The sequence below is a fragment of the Pithys albifrons genome, chromosome 8 (genome assembly GCF_047495875.1).
Source record: "Pithys albifrons albifrons isolate INPA30051 chromosome 8, PitAlb_v1, whole genome shotgun sequence".
In the NCBI taxonomy this organism is placed as follows: domain Eukaryota; kingdom Metazoa; phylum Chordata; class Aves; order Passeriformes; family Thamnophilidae; genus Pithys; species Pithys albifrons.
In genome coordinates this window covers 31,745,329-31,767,542 of record NC_092465.1, presented here as the reverse complement: position 1 = coordinate 31,767,542, position 22,214 = coordinate 31,745,329, and the positions used below count along the sequence as shown (strand labels likewise).

At 41.4% G+C, this 22,214-nt stretch overlaps 1 protein-coding gene across 3 annotated transcripts in view; it reads left to right on the top strand.

The window, feature by feature from the left end:
- Positions 1 to 2,106: 2,106 nt before the first annotated feature.
- MYO1B (myosin IB) overlaps positions 2,107 to 22,214 on the top strand; it is a 109,124-nt gene continuing 89,016 nt past the window's right edge. For all 3 annotated transcript variants that reach the window (XM_071561608.1, XM_071561607.1, XM_071561606.1), the window contains exons 1-2: positions 2,107 to 2,188; positions 17,752 to 17,892. In XM_071561608.1, coding sequence (XP_071417709.1) covers positions 17,758 to 17,892 — 135 coding nt within the window. In that variant the 5' untranslated portion in view covers positions 2,107 to 2,188; positions 17,752 to 17,757. The remainder of the gene's footprint in view (positions 2,189 to 17,751; positions 17,893 to 22,214) is intronic.

Genomic DNA, 22,214 nt, shown 5'->3' with positions numbered 1-22,214 from the left:
CCTGAAAACAAGGCAGAAATGGAGTGCTGGAAGGCTAGAGGAAAACGTTGGATATTTTTCATTTCCTGGAGGACAAGGCAGTTTCAAAAGATGCTTATTACTACCTGCATTATAAATGCTACCAAATACCACAAACTTTTACAGATGGACATTCTTATTCACAGGAATCTAAGCATCAAATGGGCATGAAGAGTGCGCCTGAGAAGGAGACACTGTTACCCCTTTGGAAGCACAGTTCTAGGACCATGAAAGGAAAGCTGTACCACTTTTTTCTGTGTGACACTTCTCTTTGGATCAAATGGAGAATTTTAACTTCTCAGGTAGAAAATTTTGTATTTTCATGGCCATACAATGATAATTCATGTCATGCAATTTATGATAATTTTAATGTGTGAAGTTGAAATAGACTTTCTCAGTGAAATGTTTGCAATCACTGTCTTGTGATGTTGCTCCCTGTTCTGGCTGTGCTGTTGATAAATAGTGTTGACTGCTTAGTAATTGTTTTCCTTACTGAAACTTGAATTTAGGTTTCATTTAGATTTGGAGTAGAAGGAAATTACTTCCACCCCCTTTCATTATTTGGGAAAGAATGCAATAACTATCTCCCAGAAAGTAAGCTGAGTCATGAGCAAAGCACTCACCTGAACGGAGAACAGGGTGGAAGGACAGGATCGTGGTTCTGCTCAGGAATGGTTCTTGCTTGTGCCTCTTTCAGACCACCCCAAACCTAAATTATCCTCCTCAGAATACCTGCATCAAACTGTCACTGTTGAATTTTGACCAAGTCTTCCATTTTTCAGTGGAAAAATACTTTGTTGAAGTAGTTTTTGACCACTTCTAATGAAAGTAGTCATTAATTTTACAGATATAAAAAAATAAGGGCAAGACAAATCCTAGGAGCTAAGCATCTGTGCTGAAAATCTACCAATAACAAAACAGTGATATATCTATGAATAAGCAGGGCTGCAGGGCTTTCGTTCCTGGGATTCATCCGAAATCTGTCTCCACCACTTGCATAGTTACAGATTTGAAAAATTGTGAGAACATGATCTCTTTCTATAAACAGAAGGACTACCAAGGAATATCTCAGGTGTAGCTCAAAAATGTAGTATTTACTTTGAAATATCTGAAGTATTTCAATGAGAAAGGCTTTCAGAATGCGTTTTCCATCTTTACTGTGTGGTTCTGATCATGTTAAATCTGGTGATATAAGCTGGATTTCTTACACATGCTAAGGAGTTTTGTTGTCTATCTGTAGTTCAGGTCCTCTTCCCACTGTTACCTAGCAAATGTGGGTTTGGCTTGAGGCTGAATGGAAGCTTATTGCTGTTTAAAAAGCTAGCTTAGAAAAAGCCTGCTTGCAAATATGAGAAAGTAACAAGTAGCACAAGCCGTGAAACTTTTCACACGGGGTATTTCGCCAGCAAGTATGTCAGTGTAATATACAGATCCACACACTCCGTCTCTTCCCTGCGGCGGGGAGTTTTCATGGGGGTGTGCGGAGAATCTTCTGTCCCTTGCCCTCAGTCCCAGACACGCAGTATGAACACAGCCCTACAGGGCTTTTTTCTTATTCCCCTTTCTTTTCACACAATGGGGCAATCGCGCTCCTTTGTTGATGGCTCATGTGCTTATCAGGATTCGGCAGATAAGATATGTTATGCAAAGCTTGCTCTAAATACTTATTCAGTTGAGGAGGTGCTGAAAAACACCATTGCAGAAATCGAGTGGGAGGTGCTACTGCGTTTCATTCTAAAACAGTTAATTGTGAATAATTCACAAAAGTTAATTGTGAGTCAGTTTCTCTGAGTTTTCCAAGGCTTAAGGTGAGCCGTAAGACCCGAGCGCGGGGTGTGGCTGTAGGTGCCGAGAGGAGGTCTGAGACGGGCGGGGCACGGGAGGGCAGGTGGGGGGGTCCAGCCGTGCCGTGCCGGTTGCGGGGGCCGCGCCGGGACCCCCCGCCGGGCGGCGCTGCGGGGCCGGGGCGGGCGGCGGCGCCTCCGCCCCTGCGGGCGAGCGGGGAGGGGCCGGGGCTGGGGCTGGGGCTGAGCCTGAGCCCGAGCTCGCTCCGCTCCGCCGGCTCCTTGGCTGGGCAGGGCTGGGCAGGGCAGGGCAGCGTCCGCCGCCGGCTCGGGGCGGGAGGCGTCGGGCGTTCGCGGGACGGCGGCAGCGCCCTTCGGCGGCAGAGGTACAGCTCCCCCCGGGGCGCCCGCACGGCTCCCTTTGTTCTACAGGACCGGGGCGCTCCGGCAGCCCGGCGGGATGGGGATGGAGTCGGCGCTGTGGCGGGTTGGGGTGGTGGTGTGGGGGGTCGGTGCCGGCTCCTTCGAAAGGTGGGTCGGTGCCGAGCACGGGAGCCACGGCGCCTCCGGGCGTCCCTTCCCCGGGCAGAACTGCGGCTTCGGGACGCTTTGCGGGCGATGTATCTTTCCTTGGCATGTGCAGGATGGCTGCGGGCTTCGGGCAGCTGCATTTAGGAAGGAACGCTGGTGCGCACACACGGTGAGACGGTCCGGGGCTCACCCCCTGAAATATGAGTGTGTGCGTGTGCGTGCTCTTTCCGAGAAGGGACCGTGGCATCTGTTTCTTCTTGTCTAAAATAATTACCGTGTGTGCGCGACTTTGCTGAATTCAAAAGAGCGGGCTCGGATGTGGGGCGCGGGAGGACCGTGGGAAGTATGCTGGTAACTTGGAACCGGATGATGGATTCTGTCGGGTAACATTTGGAGGAGAGACTTGAAGAAGGGCTTTCCAGGGCAGGGTCATTGTCCCAGAGAACTTCCCCGAGGGGACGGGTTGGTGTAGCTTCCCAACCAAGACCGTCTGTCTGCGCCCATGGAAGCTGTTGGGATGCGGTGTGGGACATCTGCTGCCGCTGTGTTTTGGGGTGGGCATCCCTTTGTTCCTCAGAGTGGCCAGACTCCCCTGTGGAAAACAATGGGCTTCCTAGCAGAGCCACAGGGAGTGGGGCGTGTGGTTCAGTCACGAAGTGCCGAGGTCCATTGCTCACTTTTCTTGCCCGTCGTACCCATGTGCTCATAGGTCTGTGCACACACGTGCTGTTTGCTTTTTGGAGTAACTTAAGGCTTTGGAATTTCAGACCATGTCATTAAGTCAGTTGCTATGTATTTATTCAGGACCACTATTCCTAAGGACAAGCCTAACAGTAACGAAATAAAAGCTATCTACTCTTAAAATTTATGTTAGAGAAGCTATTTAAAATATGTCCAGATAAGAAATTACCACTGGAAAACGTAAAGGTCAGATATAACAGCTGAGTTTGCAGTTTTTGTGTCGAATCATGAGTCTTCCATATCCGTCTGTCCTATTGTTAATTGTGAATTAAGGCTGGCAACAAGCTGCCCGTGCTTCCCTGGATGAATCATCGCTTTGTCAAGCCCTGTGTCAGAAACAAGGCTTTCCCCAAAAGTGTGCAGTGTAAAAGAACAGAGAACAGAAATAGTCCAGCCCATCTGTTAAAGTACAGTTCACTACTTGGCTGCTTTTAAACATATTAAAGGTAACAAGATTCTTCTCATCATGTGCTTTTATTTCCAGTTATCCCAAGCCTGAGTTTAAGAATATCTCCAATTTAGTGCCTAAATGCAACATGCTTCCTCTGGTCTGATTCTGTGTGAAGGTGTAATGGTTGGAGCATTCCCGTTATTCCCAAAGTAACATAAGTGGTCACCGCTTATGTTGTCATGTAGCAATTACTGATGTGTTAGTTTGCCACAAGTTCCCCCATGTCCTTAGGAAAGGAGGTGTTTCTGAAACACCTCTGTGGTGTTGGACATCTAAAAACTTCTGTATGGGCACCACAGACAAGATGAGTGTTCAGCAGGGTGAAGGTGAAAGGACTCATAAAAGCATCTTAAATCACAGAAACGTGCTTTTTTTTTCTTTCCCTTTTTTTTTTTTTGGTAAGAGGCCTTGTTAAATCACACCTGTGGGGACAAACACTGAGAAAATGATGCCAGGGGCCGCAGTTTAGCTCTTCGTGGTAGCCCTTTGAAGCGTTGTGCAAGACTTAATGTAATTGCCTTTAGAAGGGCAAATGTACTTTGCAAGCCTACTAGTGCTTCTCAGGGAAGGGAAAATAAAATTCTGGCAAATGAGAGAAGGAAGTGGGAGAGAGAAATTGGAAACACAAGCACAGCTATTAATTTTTCCCACTGTGCACTCTTAAGAAACTGCTGGCAATATACAGGAGATACTCTGCCTCATGGAAGTGTCATGGACTTGCTTCACACGATCCTCTGAGATCATCTGGTTTCTCTGAGCTCTGTGGGAACAGAAATTCCTCATGTTGGAGTCTGATCTCATCCTCCTTCGGCAGCAGTAATAGTGGTGGCTTGGGAATTGGAGAGGAAGGTGAAGAAAGTGCCAGTGGGACAGAGAACAGCTTGGTTCTCATGTAGGCCAGGCTGGACACTGCTTTCCCTCCTTTTGTGTGGTCTGAGCTAGGACAAACGCTGACATCCCCACAGAGTTCAGGGCTTTGTCAGACTGCTAAGCTTATTTAGCATAGCTCATATATCAGACTGTCCTATAAATCTTACCCGATATTTCATTCATCCTTTTCACTGTACTAATGAAGAACAAACTGAAATAAAGTGGTGGCTTAAGTGACTGTATGTATCAAGTGTGGGGAAATCTCCTGAGTGTGATGAAAGACGAAAATAAAGACTTTTCCCTCCCTTATAGCTATGTACACAGTCTTTTAAATTCTCAGAGCTTTCTAAGTAGCTTCGCCTGTTTGTTGGGGGATTACTGGCAAAAATTTTAGGAAGGCTGCAGTAGTGATGACCAGCCCTCGAGTCTGTAACCTGATCCACAGTTTTTTCTCTTGAACTGGGAAAGGAAGTAACAGCTCTTATTACACCCTTATGTAACCTCTCCATTCATATCCTCCAAAAAGCAGGAAACCAGAGCTTGATTTCTGATGTATAAACTAACATCAAGGCATATTTTGTCATAAAGAAGTAGTAAAGAATAACATTAATTTTGTTTTGCTGTTCCTAGAATGAAAAAAACAAACCCCACAAACCCCCCCCCCCCCAAAAAAAAAAAGTAAAATATTTAAGTTTTGTGCTGATGGGATAGTGGAAAGCTCTACAACTCTTAGTTATGTGCTGTGAAGTAGCTGTGAAAGAGGACACTGGAACTGCAACAAGATTCTTTTTCTGAATCTTTCCTGGAGGGTTTGAGCACTAATCTCAAAACATTCATCTTTTACAACTGGGCTCTAGTTTGCTTGTGGTTTGTGAAAGTTTTGGTCTCTTGGTGTGTATGAATCTAGATTTTGGTGTTAAAACACTGTGGAAACCTCATTTTTAATTTTTTCCCTTCTCTTCTGTTAGTGGCATAGCTTTTAGAGAAAACTACAGAAAGTTGATATTTTTGCCTCTCTCAACTCCTTATTACTGGGAAATTTCCCATTTGGTATCAGAAAGTGAATTTATATCCATGTCTTAATATATGTTAAGTCTGATAGCAGTCACTGTGGTGATGGAAGTGTTTCAGTGGGAAAGAGTTTCAAAATACAGTTTCGGAGGCAAAGTCTGCTTTTCAGATGCAAAACAGCTCAGGAACCCATGCAGGCGGTATAACAGGAATAATGAGCCCCAGAGGCAAGAGCGACATCTTTTCTCTCCAGTGCAAGATACAGGCACACACTAGTGCTCCAGCTTTTGGGAGAGGTGGCCTCTAGCCTAAGTGACCAGACTTAACGTTCCAGCAAACACGATGAAGGTTCAAGATAAGGAATCCAAATATCCAGAGTCCCAAGGAGTGAGGGCGAGAAACATTTACTGTCTCAAAGGTTTTCTTCTTTGCAGAGGTGGGTACTGGGTGTATCTTGGGGTTTAGGTAACTGCCTTGTGCTTGGCTTTGTGCAGTGTTGCCTCAGAATTGCTTTGGTGTGGGTATACTAATAAACTTGTTCTCCCTGTGCCTTGTAGAGGCAGTAGCCCTTACAAGGGTCTTAGAGTAGCAGAAGTCCTTATGCTGTTGGGCAAGAGGACCATGAAAGGAAAAGATACCAGGAAGAAAGTAAAAGCATGTATTGAGGAGAAAAAGAGGAGATAATTAAGAGGAACAGATGCTAAGTAACAGAAGGGTTGATGGGTGCTGTGCTATCAGAATGACTTGCTGTAGATTTCTGACACTCTTGGGGATGTCCTGTGCAGAGCTAAGAGCTGGACTCCGTGATCCTTGTGGGTCCCTTCCAACTCAGCATATTCTGTGATTCTGTGGCTCCTTCCTTTCTAAATACAGGCAGCAAGAGAAGACTCATTTTTCCCTATTGTCAGCAAAAGCAGTTTTTAAAAGTCAGAGACCACAGCCTGGTCAGCACTGGTACAAATTTCCTGGGCCCACAAATATGCTCTGTATGTGAACTCTCTTGCTGTTCGCTTTCTGTTTCTTTTTTTTGGTCATTTTCCATGATTTTTATCATTTGTATGCTCTAAAATGCTACTGTGGGGTGTTGTGAATTATGAATAACAATAATTAAACTGTAGGATTTACTACAATGGAAAGAAAAACAGGTAGAGAGCCATGGTATCCTGAAATCTTTCATCACATCCTGAAATGTTTCTACTCTTTAATATTTGTTTTCTTTATGGATTCTGTTCTCCTTGTGCCTACAAGAGCGCCCTGGTGTTTGAAGATCTTTGTCAAGATTGGTCTTAAGGTAACCAGTTTGTATGCACAACGGAGTGCATATGCAATGTCCTGATAATGTGCTTTAATCCTTGCCACTAACCTTTGAGAACCTGCACCTCAGAAATGAAACGAGGCTGCTAGTGGGTGATGAAGTTTTGAATTCTGTATCTTGGGAAAGCACGAGCATGAGAACCTGCACTTACTCCCTTTATTTTAATGCCTTTGCATTAAACAATTTGAAGCGCAGTTAAGGGTGTCCTTTTACATCAAAGAGGTATCCTTGAAATCCTTATTTCTTAAGGCCTCTTTGGATGGCATTGTGGCGAAAGTTAGTTCTGCCTTTAGGAGAGCTGTTGAGGGGAGTGAAGTTGGTATTAGTCCTCTCCATTGTTCCTCTGGGGAAGCAAATAAACATCTTAACATAGAGGCACTGGTGAGAACTGGTCAAGAGATGAAGAGGAGCCATTTCTTCTGGGATTCTGGGAATCAGTTCACTGCCCACCGAATAACTTTGATAGAGCTTTTGTGTTTCAGGGCAGAGGAAAAGCTTTTCCTAGCAGAGCTCATACTTATCCAATGTGAAAGAATACCTTGGATGTCTAACTCGCAGCAGAAATACCACCTGCTCTACCTTTTCATAAAGAGAGGCTTGGAAAGAGGTCGGCAGGAAGCTGGTGAGGTTGAAAGGCAGATTATTTTTGGGCATAGTTAAATCTACAAGCTAAACCAGTAACCTGTTGGTTACTTGTGTGTCTGGAGACCTAGCTTTTATGTATGAGAGTAGGTCTGTGACTGATGGAGCAGTTCAGTCTTGTTGTGCAGGGTAAGCTAGGGAAGTGCTAATTGCTAGGGAAACTCTGGAGAAGGAAAAACAGTTCTGGAGGGGTGGAAATGAAAATGAATCGCTCTCTCTATGAAGGAATATTCCTCATTGTGGTGGGGAAATACTGCTGCTATGATGTACCAGGAATCCTTTGTGTTGCCTTGGTTAACCCTGCTTGTTGAAGATGGGCTCAAATAGGAGAGGGAGCAGGAAAGAGACATTGGGATGGCAAAGGGAATGGAGAAGCCACTGAGAGGGAAATGAGCAATACTGGCTATGCATTGTTTGGAGTGAGGTTCATGAGATGGTCCTCTCTAAATATTTTTGTGTGAGGGAGAAAACACATCTAAATTTTAAAACCAACCAACCCAAACCCCACTAGCGTTGGCAAAATCAAGAAGAACAAATATTGATTATGAATAAATTTAGGCTAGAAATTAGGCACACTGTAAGAACTATATCATAAAACAATAGAAGGCTGAAAAATTGCACTCTGGAGTAGTGCAGTATAGTAGTCATGACTGTAGGATACAGTGGGTTTGGCAGTCGTCTGGAACATGCAGAACAGATACAGCTACTATTGCCATTGTTCAGCTCACAGGCTGTCAGACTGCGGGAGTTAAAAGGGCTCTGGAGATTACCTTCAGTGATCAAAGAGTGCAGGGCTGTGTTTAAACAAAGTTCACTCCAGGAGAAATCCTGGAAAATCTTTTGGCAAGCAAGAGTAGAGTTGGAGCTCCTTGTACCTTGTAACAGACTTCTTGAACAGGGGAAGCTTGCCTGGATCTCATGTGAATAAATTATTTTGCATCCTAAAAACTGCCAGATGATAGTTCTTGCTGAAACAAGGCAAGGGAAAACTCAGTAGCTGTGAGTGTTTGTTGAGTTTCTCTGCCATGAGACCAGCTGTTTTCCTTCTGTGGGAGGGAGGTGCTTTCTACTGATGTTTTAGGAAGGTGTCCCTCACTACAAATCTGTGAAGTGCTATATTTAATTTGAAAATTCTCTGTTTATGATTCTAGTTGTTAATAAAAACACTGTCTGCTGGGCCTAATTTCATGGACATCTGGAGAAGAGTGATTACTGTGTGCTGAAATGCAACTTCACAAACTGCTTCCTTTGTCAAAAATATTTCTCAGTAAGAGATGCACAGGAATAGCCGGAGATGCCTTGATTTAGAAATTGGACTTTTATCCTCTAATTTCAGGTACCCAATGAAAATGACTGTTGAGAATGAAAATGAAAAAACTGTAAATATAGTTCGATGCTTGAGACAAACAAACATGGCTAAAGAGTACATGTAATTTATCTAAGCTGCCTCTTCCTTGAAATAGGTGCTTTTTTAACTTTGATTTGGACAACTAATGCTTCCTTTTCCTGCAACACTTGCATCCAAATTCTTTTATTCCTTCTCTTCTTTAAAAAATAGCAGGGTTTTGCTGGACAAATATTGATGTGCAAGAATAAACAGTGATGGCAAATGGTAGGGTGAGACCTTGCACTGTTTTACCTTGGCAGCCAGTCCTGGGAGAAATGAGACTAATCAAGTCTGACATCCTACAGGTTTTTCTCTTATGATGGATTGACTTTAGAAGAAGTAATAATTTCCAATTGAAGTTTTTCTGCAGCTGGGGAATTTTGTGGAACAATTTTTCTGCTATGGCTCTGTGGTACTTAATAAGGGGTTTGTTCTCCTTGCAATCCATGTCTCTGATGGGATGCTTGTGCTTCAATCTCCTCTCCTGCTTGCTTTTACAGATGTGGAAAGTCATTTGTTCAGTTGTCCTTTACTCCTCTGTCCTTTTGAATGAAATTCAACATTAGGTACGTGGGAGAGAGTAAATGAATAGACCAAGAGATGTACCACTGGCCTGATTTGTCTTATTTCTGTAAAATGCTAGGCTAAAAGCATTCCGATCTCAGTGAGATTTTCAGGAGGAGAAATTGCAATGGGCAAGAATAAGATCCCTGGGGTGGTGTTCAGGTGGCTTTGTTTCCTCCTGTTTACCTCTCCTGGAAAAGCATAGGGGATAGTGTGGAAACACAGAGTGCTTTCAGCTGTACAAATTTTGGCTTTACCCAGACTTTGACTGCTTGGAAGAGAATAGGGGTCCATGGAAAGTTAGGCCTTGCTGTGTGGGTGACTCTGTGAGATGTGTCCCCGCTGCTCCAGGAGCTATGGGTATGCTCAGATATTGTCAGTGGCTTGATGGTGGGTAGATGGGGGCCCCAGTGCCTCTCCTGGGATCTGGATATCCTGAAGCTCCTGATTAGCTTTGTATTGTCTATGCCCAGTTTGAAGTCTGGTTCAGTGACTGTTACAGTGACTTTCTGGGACTGCTTTTCCTTCTGCTGTTCTGTGGAGTGAAGCTGTTGTGTTACTTGGCCCTTTGTTTCATATCCTGCGTATCTTCAGGGCTTATCACTGACTGCTTAACAGGCAACGCACGAAGCGTTTGAGGAGATTATTGTGTACGCTGTATTTTAACCCTGTAGTATTAAGACATCTCTTAGTACCCATCTTACCAACAATGTAAATTAATGTTTGCTCCAGTTGCTCCACCATGAGCAGTTCTTTTGCAGCAAGGCTTGCTCTCTGCTCACGTGCTGTGTGGAATGGAAAGCAAAAATCCCATTACAATAAAAGTATAAATGAAAGATCCCTATTACAGCTGCCTGCTGGATTGCTCCCAGAGGAATGAAACCTCAGTTGAACGAAGTGATTTGACTTTGTGGGGGCTGGTTAAGTAGTATTTTGTGAGGATCTGTTTGTGGGAGATTATTTGAATGCAAGCTCTGGTGTGGTAGCAAGCTACTGGTGTGTGACAAACAACAAAGATCCTCCAAAATAAATAAATGCTACATTGCTTTTTGTGCCCCTGTTCTGCAACAGCTATGCAAACGTAACCTTTGGATTGGGCAGATTCCCCCCAAATTGGCAGAAAACTTTAAGCGGCAGCTTGAAAGATTAAGATAATCAGTTTAAAAGGGCACCACTGCTTAGTGGAGTTTGACTATCAAATAGTAAAGGTAATTTTTTGTGGGTTTCTTTAGAATAAGAGTGTTTTCTATGTGCTCATATTCTGTACTGACAACTTTTGAAAAGTCACGATGTCTGAAGAATACTGTCAGTCTGAAGTCTAGTCTTTGGTTTAGGGGAAGAAGGCAGGACCTTTGGCAGCTTTTGGCTTTGCAGTCACACTTTGCTCCTTATTTTGAAAAAGATTCAAGGATATCTTAGCAAGAAGGTATGTGCCAAAAAGAGACCACCTTTGTCCCTGATTATTTTACCCTTTCTGTAGATGTGGACCTGGAGCAATTATAACTCTGTGGTTAGCCAGTGACTAAGAAAAGCCTAAATGTAGGAAACCACTATGGATCCTGTTTCTGCTGAAGTCAGTGGGAATTTAACCAGAATTTTGGATTGCGAACAGCCTTGTTAGTGAAGATCTATTTCCAGATGCATTGAAAATGCCCAAGGTGTTTTCCCCATTAAACTGAAGTAATTAAAAAAAAGAGAGAAAAAAAGGAAAAAACCCCACTCAGACTCCAAAATAACCATTTACAGAAAAAGCTACTCCACACCCATATCCTTCAAAGCCTGTCAGTATAGTCCAAAATGCAAAGGAATGATTGCAGGGTAAAAATGAAGTACCAGGCACATTTCAGTTGTATTTTAACAGCTGCTAAAGAAGAGTGCCTTAGCAACGTTCAAAGACCCAAATGTTTTTCCCAAGACCTAGTATAACTGTATGACCGACACAGCTGAGTTAAAGCAAGAAGCAAGTTGACTTAGGAAATAGATCAACCCCTGAGTGCGATTACTGGTGGCAGTTATTGTGTTGTGGTTGCAAAATAATTATTAAAGTAATTTGAAGACATGTACTGCTGGGACTGTAAAGTAGAACTAGTAAAATAGATATACCCCATGGTCTCTTAGAGCAGGTAATATCGATGTTAATGTTATTCAAATTGGTATGAAAAAACCAACAGAAAAGTAGACTTAAAGAAATGCAAACACAGGCCCTCATTCCTTCCCTCAGGCTCACAAATTAGTCTTTTTTTTAAGGAGGAGGAAGAGGGCAAAGTTGTATCTTCTGCATACATGGCTTATGTGATTTTGGTTTTGTGGCCAGGTACTGTGCACCTTTTACATGATACCAGAGTTGTGTGTAGTCTCATCATAATCTGAATAGAGGCTTGAGAGAGGCTCTCTGTCGCTTTTAGGGGACTAATAACTAATTACTGCTTAATGTGGGTTGTAACCAAGCTGATGGAAAAGCAAAAAACTCAACCCTACAACAAAACCTAACAAAACCTAAAGGACTGCAACAACCAAACCCCTCTCTGCATTTATAAAGGACCTGAGTCCTGTTGAAGAAACTTTCAGTCACTGTTTATGTCAGGAGGATATAATGTCCCAGCAAACATTTTGTCTATGTCCTAATGAAGTCTTAATTATCACACTATAAGTTTTTCTAAATTGCAGTCAAGTCTTCATTGTTACACTATTTAAAAGATGATATTGCTTCATGTGATTGCAGCTGTTTGTTCAACAGTTCCTTAAGTGGCCTGATTCTTTCTTGAAAATTACCTAATCTTTAGATAAACGTTTGGTGTTTGGTAGCAGAGGCCAGAGCTTTCGTTTCTCCTATGGAATTCTCTGGTCAGATCTTTTGACATCTAAATTGCAGTCACTGGGGCGAAACTGCCCTAATCTGATGTTGCTAAAGGGCTGCTCCTATTTAGCTGATGCTGAATGCAAACATTCCTGCGGTCCTAATACAAATGCACCCCGTAATGCCGCATGTTACTTTGGTAATTCACCAGAGCTGTTTGTTGTTAAGTACTCAAGGAATCCGGTACACTTGCTTAATGTTCAGTGCCCACAGAAATTAAAGACAAGTTGCACAATGCTTCATATAATAGCACTTGCTTGGTAGGTAAGATGTAAGAAACACGAGCTAATTCAAAAGCTCCAAATTACAAACTTTTTCAGTTTGGAAAACACTGATTGGTTCAGTAGGACTGTGGGGAAGAAAAGGAATTCAGAAGCTGTTCAGAAATTGGTGAAACCAAAAGGGAAAATGGAGAGTCAGAGGAAGTATTTTAGTTCTTTGAGTGCTTTTACTGCTGTTATGATATCTATTAACATTCCTCCTTGCAATTGGTCTGTCAGACTTCTCAAGTCCATTTCCTCGCAGGAAGAAATCATGAGCTGCGATATCATGTTGTTTGCTGCATACTCTGTTCTTCACCACATTGATAGTGTCAGAGCAACACCTGTGAGCAGTCACAGCTGGGGGGGGGCAGGTATTCCTGGCTGGCCACAGCTGATCAGGAGACAGGAGGTGCTGGGGCCATTGCTACACTGAAGCACCAGGGGCTAAAAAGTTAGGGGGTCAGGAGGGAAAACAAGGATTTCCTTAGGATGATAACATTTTTTCATGCATGCTGATGTCGGGAGATCTAGCTCTGGTGAAAAGGGCATTGTAGTAGTTCAGCTGCACAGTCTGCCTCAGTTTACCTGGTGAACCAGCACAAGGTGTTTCCAATGAACTTGCACTTTCTGGGCAGCAGTCAAAGGGTGGTGAGACGCAGGATGTACTGGGCAGCAGAACAGGATAAATTTATATCCTGCCTCCTGCTAAATTGGTACTTAGGCTTGTCATGAAGCAGTATGAGATGGCTGCAGTCCCGTTTGGTTTTGTTTTGTACAGGTAATGACTGTGTCTGTGGCTGATTTTTGCAGCAGTGACCTGTCAGTGTCCCCACTCTGTATGGGCTGATTGCTCCCTGACAGAGAAAGCAGGGAACAAGTAAAAAAGCATAATCACAGCCTGATGGGGGCTCAGGATCAGACCTGGAACATGAAATCAGTTTGAACTCTGTTGTTTGAATTACTGATGATGCACATTGTCCCTGCTAAGACTTACAAAAGAAAAAAGGGGGTTATTTTCTATAGTGAGTTGGTCACAGTGAAACCAAAGGCTTGGGGTTTTTTTGTTTTTGAGTAGTCAGAGCTGGAAGCATATGTGAGTACATCTGAGTCAATTTTGATGGTAGGGAAATTGTCCTTTTGTTACAATGCCACAAAAGAAATTAAGCCAGCCATCTCTGCATCCAGTGATAGTTCCTATGGAGCAAATGCTAAGTGTATGCTAAAGACTGCACAGCTGTCGGAAGCTGCTGACAATTGTTGCTGTTCTGCTGCTTGAGGGTGGTGTGGAAAACCTTGGCCGATTCCGTAATGTGCTGTATGCCAATAACAGGGCATTACTTCATTTCCCCCACAGAGAATGTGTGCACTTTGTTGTACAAGGTTTTGAGGTTTTACCTATTCTGTCTATCATCTTCTATTTATAGTTCTCATTAGCTATTGTTCAGAGTGGCTGATGATAAGACTTCTGTGGCTGTGGGATACTGTGATTTTTTCATTTGCTATCCTTGTGGCCAAGAGGGACAGGAAGGTTATAGATTCAACTGGCCTAGCTGTATGGTAATCCCAGGAATGGCAAGGAGTAGATACAACAGTCTGTTTTAAAAGGCTCTTTGTAGTGTGGGGGTGTGTGGCTAAAAGCATTTTAAAGACAGCCTGCCCAGCACTTCTTCTGAGCATGTGGTCCAACATAAACCAGATCAAACTGTGAAGGATTACTGAATAATCTCTTTTTTATTTTTATGAGAATGGAAACATGTAGAGAATGTTCTCACTCCGTTGAATTAAGGCCTAGATATAAGACCAAAGAGAGGAAGAAGAAATTTGTCAACTGTCTAGAGAGAATGGAGATATTCTGAAATGTTGCCAGTCTTTGTTTTAGGGATAAGAAAGGTAAATGTGGGAGAAGCCTCAAGTCATAAGTGGGTGTGGGAGAGATCAGGGAATGCTGGAGAAGCAACCTGATTTGCAGACTACAAGCATTAGAATTTTAGGGTTTTTTTCTGAGCTGATTTGTTGCTAAATTAATAATTTGCAGCTGTAATCTTAATACACTTGTTTTTCTTGATGTGAACAGAAAAGGAGATGTTACACCCATGAAAACAAGGTATTAGGTAAATCGAGGGAGTACCACTTACATTTTTACGTTATTTTAAATTGAATTTCCAGTTTGAAATCATAGCACAGTTAAACTAGAGCCTCACAGCAGTATCTCCAGCCACCTTCCACCATTCAGCAGTCTTCATTTGAAAAATCACTAAAAGTGTTGTTGTTTTATAGGACGTGAGCTATAATGGTTCTTTCCTCAAACCCAATTTCCTGTTTCCTGGTGTTTGTTCTCTCACCAGCACAGCTGTGGCTTCGGTCACTCCTGAGCTCTTAGGCACTGAGATCAGGTGTTGGTCCTGTCCCTCTCATAGGTCTGACTCTTGAAAATGATTGTTGAGAAGCATTAATCTTTTTAAAGGTGCGTGAATACATGCACAGGCAGAAGCCACCTACTTTTTTGTACTGCTCTCCAGACTGGTGTGTGTTCTGTCACTAGTGCTGATGGTAAAAGACTTCCAGCTGCAAGGCATCTTTGAGTATGTGACAAATACAAATACTTGAACGTGAATTTGGATTTTGATTCTGAGCTTTCTCTGAAGTTTTGCCATGTAATGTAACGGGGTTTGATTATTTATTTTTTTGTGTGTGTGTGTAGTGTGCTGTTCGTATTTGGTATTTTGAAAGTGCTGTATATATTGATCCTCCACTAAATTCTTCTAGTAGATAACATTCAGTTATTCTAAGTTCTATCTAATTGTATAATATATGTTTAGACATTGTTGGCTTTTCTTAACAGTGCTTTTCCCCCACTTGTTGTGTTAGATAGGCAACCAAATTATCCCACAAGCCTACTGGATTTTCTTTTGTTGTTACCTAAACCAGAGCTGGGATTACGATTGGATTCCACAAAGTGTAGGCTAACAACACTGGCAGGCAGAATACTCTTGAATCTTACATAAGCTTATGAGGTAATCTTTAGTGAATATTTTGCAAAGGCTAAGCTATCGCAAATGATTTTAAGCAGTCAGTGTTAAACAAGGTGTCTCACGTATTGTCCAATTTGTTCATCTTTTATGTTTCTGTTATTTTCTAACTCACAGGTTAATGGAAATACTGTAACCATAGTACTGTGGAAAAACACAAGCTGAAAGTGAACCTTTGACCATAAAACTGAACGTTTCAAATATATTCATAATATTTGTATACAACTTTTTCATCCAACTTATAGTAATAGATGTAGTGTCTTCGTGTACCTCTTCTGCAAACTGTGCCACTGAGCTTGGGAAGACATGAATATTCCTCATGGGTTTGGCTGCCCTTGGTCTTGAAATTCCTACGCAATGATGCATGAAGTGTGGTAGGTGGGATGTAATTTCACAATGGTAGATCAGGCATGCTACTTAGAACCTAAATTTTAGGTTGGAATTGCCCTTATTAGGATTTTTGTGTTGGCTTTTTTATATATTTGGCCACAAACCCAATATTTAATAAGTTCCATATTTGAGAAGGACTTTGTTTTTTCAGCCTTCAAAAATTATTTGAGCATTAGTTGATGTATGGGAAGTAATTAGGTCTCTGAAACAAGACTGGTAGTTGAAAGAATTTGTCTTAATGGGATGCAGAAGTTGAAGTGATACCTCTGAAAAGATTCTGTAAATGTTTAAAATTTTTTGGTGATTCAGAGAGGTGAACTCTTAAGAATAAAAGTATCTTTCTCTACAAAAATATTTGTCCAGTGTTTTTGTTTAAAATAATTGCTCTTTTGTTTGTTTAGCAGAGTTGACTCAGCTTTGGTTGGTTACCATAGTTCAGCACTGTTTTTGCATTTCCATGTGAATTTCTAGTAATTCCCAGGCTTGGTTCAGGTTTTGGGTCTCTTGTTGTAGCACTTCCGTCAGCTGCCTGTGGAGCTGCACTTCTCTTCGTTGAATTTGGAAAAACATCAAGCATAACTTAAGTTTTGATCTAATATTCCTCAAATGTCACTCACTGCTGGAAAACATCAAATAACATGTAACTTAGTGGCTGTGAGCAGAAGGAAGAGATAAAAGACTTTGCTTATTTTAAGTTAGTTAACTGATGGTGAGCTCCTATGGCAAGGTAACACATTGTATAAGATAATAGCTGCTCAATGGCATTTTGGAAAACAAGAAAAACTATTTTGAATTAAAGCATGCTGCAGTGGGAGGGGAAACAAGGACAGCCTGGTAGCATTTTATAGCTGGGAGGTTGTAGCTGACTGGTGAAGTTCAGCTGTTTTGTGTAGTTGTGCAGTAGCTGGTTCTTGGTTTGTGTGGTCAGCAAAGTTCTTCTCTCAACTCTGGCTCCCCATTTGCCTCCTGCCGCTGGGAATCCCTTCATTTTTCAGTCTCGTCATGAAAGCCTAAAGCAATAACTGTCTGCCTGGAGTTCTTGAGGAGCTCAGTAATCTTCTCTAGCGTTTGGACTGGAAGGATAAAAGGCTGGGAGGGTCAATTAAGTGTCAAGTTTTGGCCTGACCTTGAATTTTTTGTCTAAATTACTTCCTTTAGAAGATGCGGTTCCTTTGTTTGGTCCTGGTCCTCTTTTTAACCCCAGTTTCTGACTTCTGCCACTCAGTTATATAGATGCAGAGTCTCGTTGCTGCCCCATGAAAATGCTCCCCTAAGCAATAAAGTTACAAATAAATCTGTGACTTAATTAAGTCTCGTTAGGAAATGAAGTAATTTGGTAACTTCAAGTAACCAAAAGCAGTGCTGTACTGGAATATAGGCACCCTAGAGTACAGGGTTCATGAATTAAGGTCAAATAATGTGGCTTTTGTCTCTGAGTGGGTTCACTTACTTGGTTTCCATTTCAAAGTTGGTGGAGTTGGAGAAATGCAAGTAAGGGTGAGAAGGAAATTCAGATTAGGGTATTGATGAATTTAAACTAGTTTGGAGATCTTGGTGAAGCTTTGATAAAACTTGGGTTTGCATGAACTTGAACACTGTATTGAAATTATCCAAAAAATCTGGTTGTGCTGCTAACTGGAATATTCATTCCTGTTTCTTGCAGTTTTGCATTTAATGTATAGTGGACCAGAAGGCATTGTTGACTATTAGAAGTTAAATTTTTGAATTGTATGGACTACTGGGTAGATGCAATGTCTTTGAGAATGTTCCTTGGAAAACTATTTTTAAAATAGTGTCATTCCATGGGTTTTTAACTTTTATTCCTTAAGTAGTGTTACTAGATAATGCCTTTGAGCTACCTTTACTCATTGTTTTATTCTTGTTTCTTTATTTTCCAGGAGAAAATGGCCAAAATGGAGGTCAAGACGTCACTTTTAGATGACATGATAGGGGTGGGAGATATGGTTCTCTTAGAGCCGCTTAATGAAGATTCATTCATCAATAATCTGAAAAAGCGCTTTGATCACAATGAAGTCTATGTGAGTATTTGTTAAGAGGTAACATCCTATGGGGACCTATGTTGTCATTCTTAAGATATGTGTTTATTTATAAGGATACACATAGACTGAATGCCTGAACATTATCCATTGTATTAGGGATGTTTTAAAAACCTTGTTCTGTAGTCTTTCCTGTACTGCGTTGTTTGCATTTGATCTTTCCCATCTGGGATATTTTTCCTTTTTCTTTTTTTCCAATGTGCAACATGGGGAACCTCTGATTTTCGTAAAGAACACTTCCAGAACTGCTGCTGACAATAACTTTGGTACTGCTGTTGTCAGAGGACATTGCAGTTATAAATAATTCACTTACAGGGAAGGCACTTCCAGGATGTTAGAGCAAGTTGAAGTAGATAGAATACATGCTTGGAATGTGCTGAGGCTAACTTAAATGTTGCCTGCTATCCTCAATTTGCAAAAAAGTTATGTTTTTTAGAATGGTTGGATTTTGCATGAGATACAATGAGCTTTGGGTATATTGGAAAGTAATCAAAATCTTCAGACATATTACTCTCTTACTGGTGATCAACAGGAGAGATGTTGTGAATTGATAGTTGAAACACAGGCAGGGATTGAAGAGAAAAATCGTCATTCCAATGAAGCCTTTTGTTTTCTGTTTCATCTTTGTTTCATTTTTGCTAAAATGTGCACAGTATTGTATCTGTTATACTGCTTGGGCTGTGTGAACTCAATGATTTGTAGAAAATTTCCAAGGCTGCTGGTGAAAGATAAGTCTTTTAAGAGCAAAAGCTGTAATATTTAAGCCAAAGTATAGCTATGATCTGCAAGCAATTTCATGTACAGCTTAATACAATCAAGTATGTGTTCTGTAGTTAATTGTAATTTAGCCGTCCCCCACTTATAATTTTTATTGTGATTATATTTTTTCTTCTTCCTAAGCGTTTGAATCTTCATGGTTTCATTATACCTTCTCCTTTCCATCCTCCAGTATGGGAGGATCTGTTTGCTTCTTTTATCCCTTAGTTATAGTCTGTGCTGTTGTACCTCTGCTATTCATTGTCTGTCACATCTTTCTTCCCAAATAATGTTCCTTCTCAACCATGCCTCTTCCTATTTCTGTAGGTTAAGATTGGTAATGCACAGTTGTACCCAACTGCTATTGTATCACCTCCACCGGATTTGCTTCTTCAGTTTTGACTGACAAATTAAACAGAAAATTAAAATTAGAAAAGAACACTCCATATCCATTAAAACAATGGAGAAGAAACCAGAACAACCTGTATTTGTGGAAAGATTTCGTCCACAATGCATAGCAAAAAAAGTCTTTCTGATACTCTTCAGAGTTACATTTGGAAAACTTTGTGTCTTAAATTTTTCCCGTTCTTTGAAGACATATTCTGTTCCCTGTTGTTAACTTTTGATGTTGATACGGACAGATATCAGGCTTCTCCTTTTCTGCTCTGTCTTCCTAGTTCTGGTAAGTCCTTCATACTCAACAGCTGCAGGGGCTGCCTCTTTGGGAATTCAGAAACTTTTTCTTTCTGGTCAGTGGCTTGTATAATCACCATATGCCACACCACTTTTAGGGTTAATGCTATATTCCTAATGCCTCCAGTAAAAACAGGTGATAGTAAATCATCTCATTCGACTTTAGCTCTAGAAAATATGAAGGAAAAGAGAAGGAAAGGGAGCTATTTGCTTAGAGATTAAATACGACAGTACCACCCTGTCCAATCTTTGGGTCATATTTGAAAGTTTAGGATACAAAGCTATTCTGTGAGGGAACCCTAGACAGTCTCTTAAGAAGGATTGCTTACTTTTTGGATTTCTTACTTTTTGGTTTTGGGTTTGTTTTTTTTTTTTACTGTAAAACACTATGGATTGCAAAGTATTTAAAAACATGTTTCTGCTTAATTAAAACTGGATTTTTTTATTGAAATGCATTGGTTTGAATGATAAATGAGCTTTTTATTTTATTTTTATCTACTAGTATGAGCTGGCTGACAACTGTGTTTAAACACAGAGTTCTTTGAGATGGTGACAGTGAAGTATGCATTTTGCCCAGTTTTTGATTTGGCTGGGCCTGGCTCTGACATGCAGTGTAATTAGCTGCATTGTGTGCTGTGGTAGGTGAAACAAGGTGTCACTTTTCTCTAGCAATGTAGGATCCTTTGCCTTGCAGGTGGGAAAGCCTAGTACTTAAATGTGCTCTGTTGAGCAGTGTGAACTGCTGCCAAAACCAAAACTTTTTTTCCCCCAGAATCACTCCCTTGTAGTTTGTTGCACTACAACTTACCCTTTTTATCTCCAGGTTTGTTTGATCATGTGATTTATTTTTTTCGAGCTCTTTGAGGTACTGTGTGTGAATCCACAATATGAAGCTGAAATGTTGCAGATCTTTGGAAGTATTGAAACAAGCACTCCATCAGTGGTGGAAATAATAGATGTTTATGCCTGTGCCACATGCTGTTACCAAGTGTGCAAGTTACTTGGTTTGGGATGCTGCATGTTTTTTTTACCAAGTCACTTGAGGAATATTATCTCCTTTCCTTATCAGTGGTGTTCTCCTGCCCTGCAAATTTCATGCCATTGTTGCACCTTTTAGCAAACTTAAAAACAGTAACACTTGGAATAGTGCTCATTATACCAACCACATTTATTTTCAAGTACAAACTCTTCTCTATCTTCTTATTTCCAGCAACTGTCTTCTTCCCAGTTTCACTCATGTCAACTACGCTTTGCATTTCTAGTTTTAAACTCTGGTGAGGACAATGAAGCCTCTGTTATACCTGGAAGTAGTGCTTGTTTTGCTATGTAAAATCTATCATTTGCATACTATCCTGGGGAAACCCAATTTCACTATTAAAGAGCTACTGTTGGTGCTTTATTAACTAAGACTGTAGATATCTGCAGCTCCAAAAAGCTCCATACAGAAGTTGACCTCTCAGGGTCCTTCCAGAGGGCAGTAGGAATGAATTTTTCCTTTAATAGCTCATCAGTTCATCCCTCATGTCCATGCTCCATTCTGCGTATTACCAGAAGTTATATCCAAGTTTAAAGAACTAAGTCAAACTGAAGCCCTGTGAACAGATTGAAATGTTTCTGCAGCTGTAAACCAGGCTTACTCAACGTTGGTTTCTAAGCACTTTTCTGCAGGCCGAAGGCTGTATCTGTCCTACATATGTTAGTTTTAAAATGTAATTGCAGTTACAACCTTCAAAAGCGTTTGTTTTGAGGAATGAGACCTATAACATGGATAGCTTTGAAAATGCTGTAATGATGGCCAGACATTGCATGATTGTATTAATGAGTCTTGGTAGGTAAACCAACAAAAAGGGGTCTTAAAAAGAGAGAGGGGGACAAACTTTTTAGTAAAGCCTGTTCTGATAGGATTAAGGATATTGGTTTCAAGGCAAAAAAGGGTAGATTTAGACTAGATAATAAAGAAGAAATTTGTTTTATGGTGAGGGTGGTGAAACACTCCAACAGGTTGCCCAGAGTGGTGGCAGTTCCCCCATCCCTGGAAACATTCAAGATCAGCTTGGGGATGGGCTCTGCTTGAAGATGTTCCTCCTTATTGCAGAAGGGTTGAACTAGAGACCTTTAAATATCCCTTCCAACCCAAACTATTATGTGATTCTGTGAAATGTGAGAGTCAGATCGAGCCATCAGTGAACAATGCCAAAATCTCTCCACATTGCCAAAGATGACAAGATAGTTGAGCTCATTCCACTAGAAGATTTTTTTGTCTTTTTGAGTGTCTTTCACAGTTATGTTTGATGTTGGAGAACCCAGTGCCAGGTCCATTTACCCCTTTGAAATTTTAGATCTACTCCTTAAGAACTTCTCTTGCCAAAGCGTTTGGATCTGGATCCTCTGGTGGTCCTTTTGTATCATCCTGGGCACGTTCACTGTAAGTCATTTAAGATCATTAGCAAAGTTTCATGCCATGATGCAAACAGGGCAATAAGTGTGTTCCTAACTGTTAGGGAACAGACTATGGCTTGGTTACCTGTTGTTCAATTTTATGTGTATTTGATGGAAAGTTTAATAGACTTGGGTGTTGTGTTGCATACCAGAGTGCAAAGCTGGAGGCTGTGCCTATAAAAATAAGCATGAAGGCTGGTGGAGCTGGATTTTGGCCAAATATTCTACTAAAGACCATCAGATTCTGCAGTAATCTCATGCTGAGTGGCTTTGAGGGGGGAAGGGAGGGCTCTTTGGGTAACCCACATGTGTTAATTGGAAATGGGAATCTTGTAGCTTAGTCATGTCTGGAAATGTCTGAGGTATGTCTGACCAAGAAAAATCTCATTAGAAAGCTGTAATTGTTTATTATATTG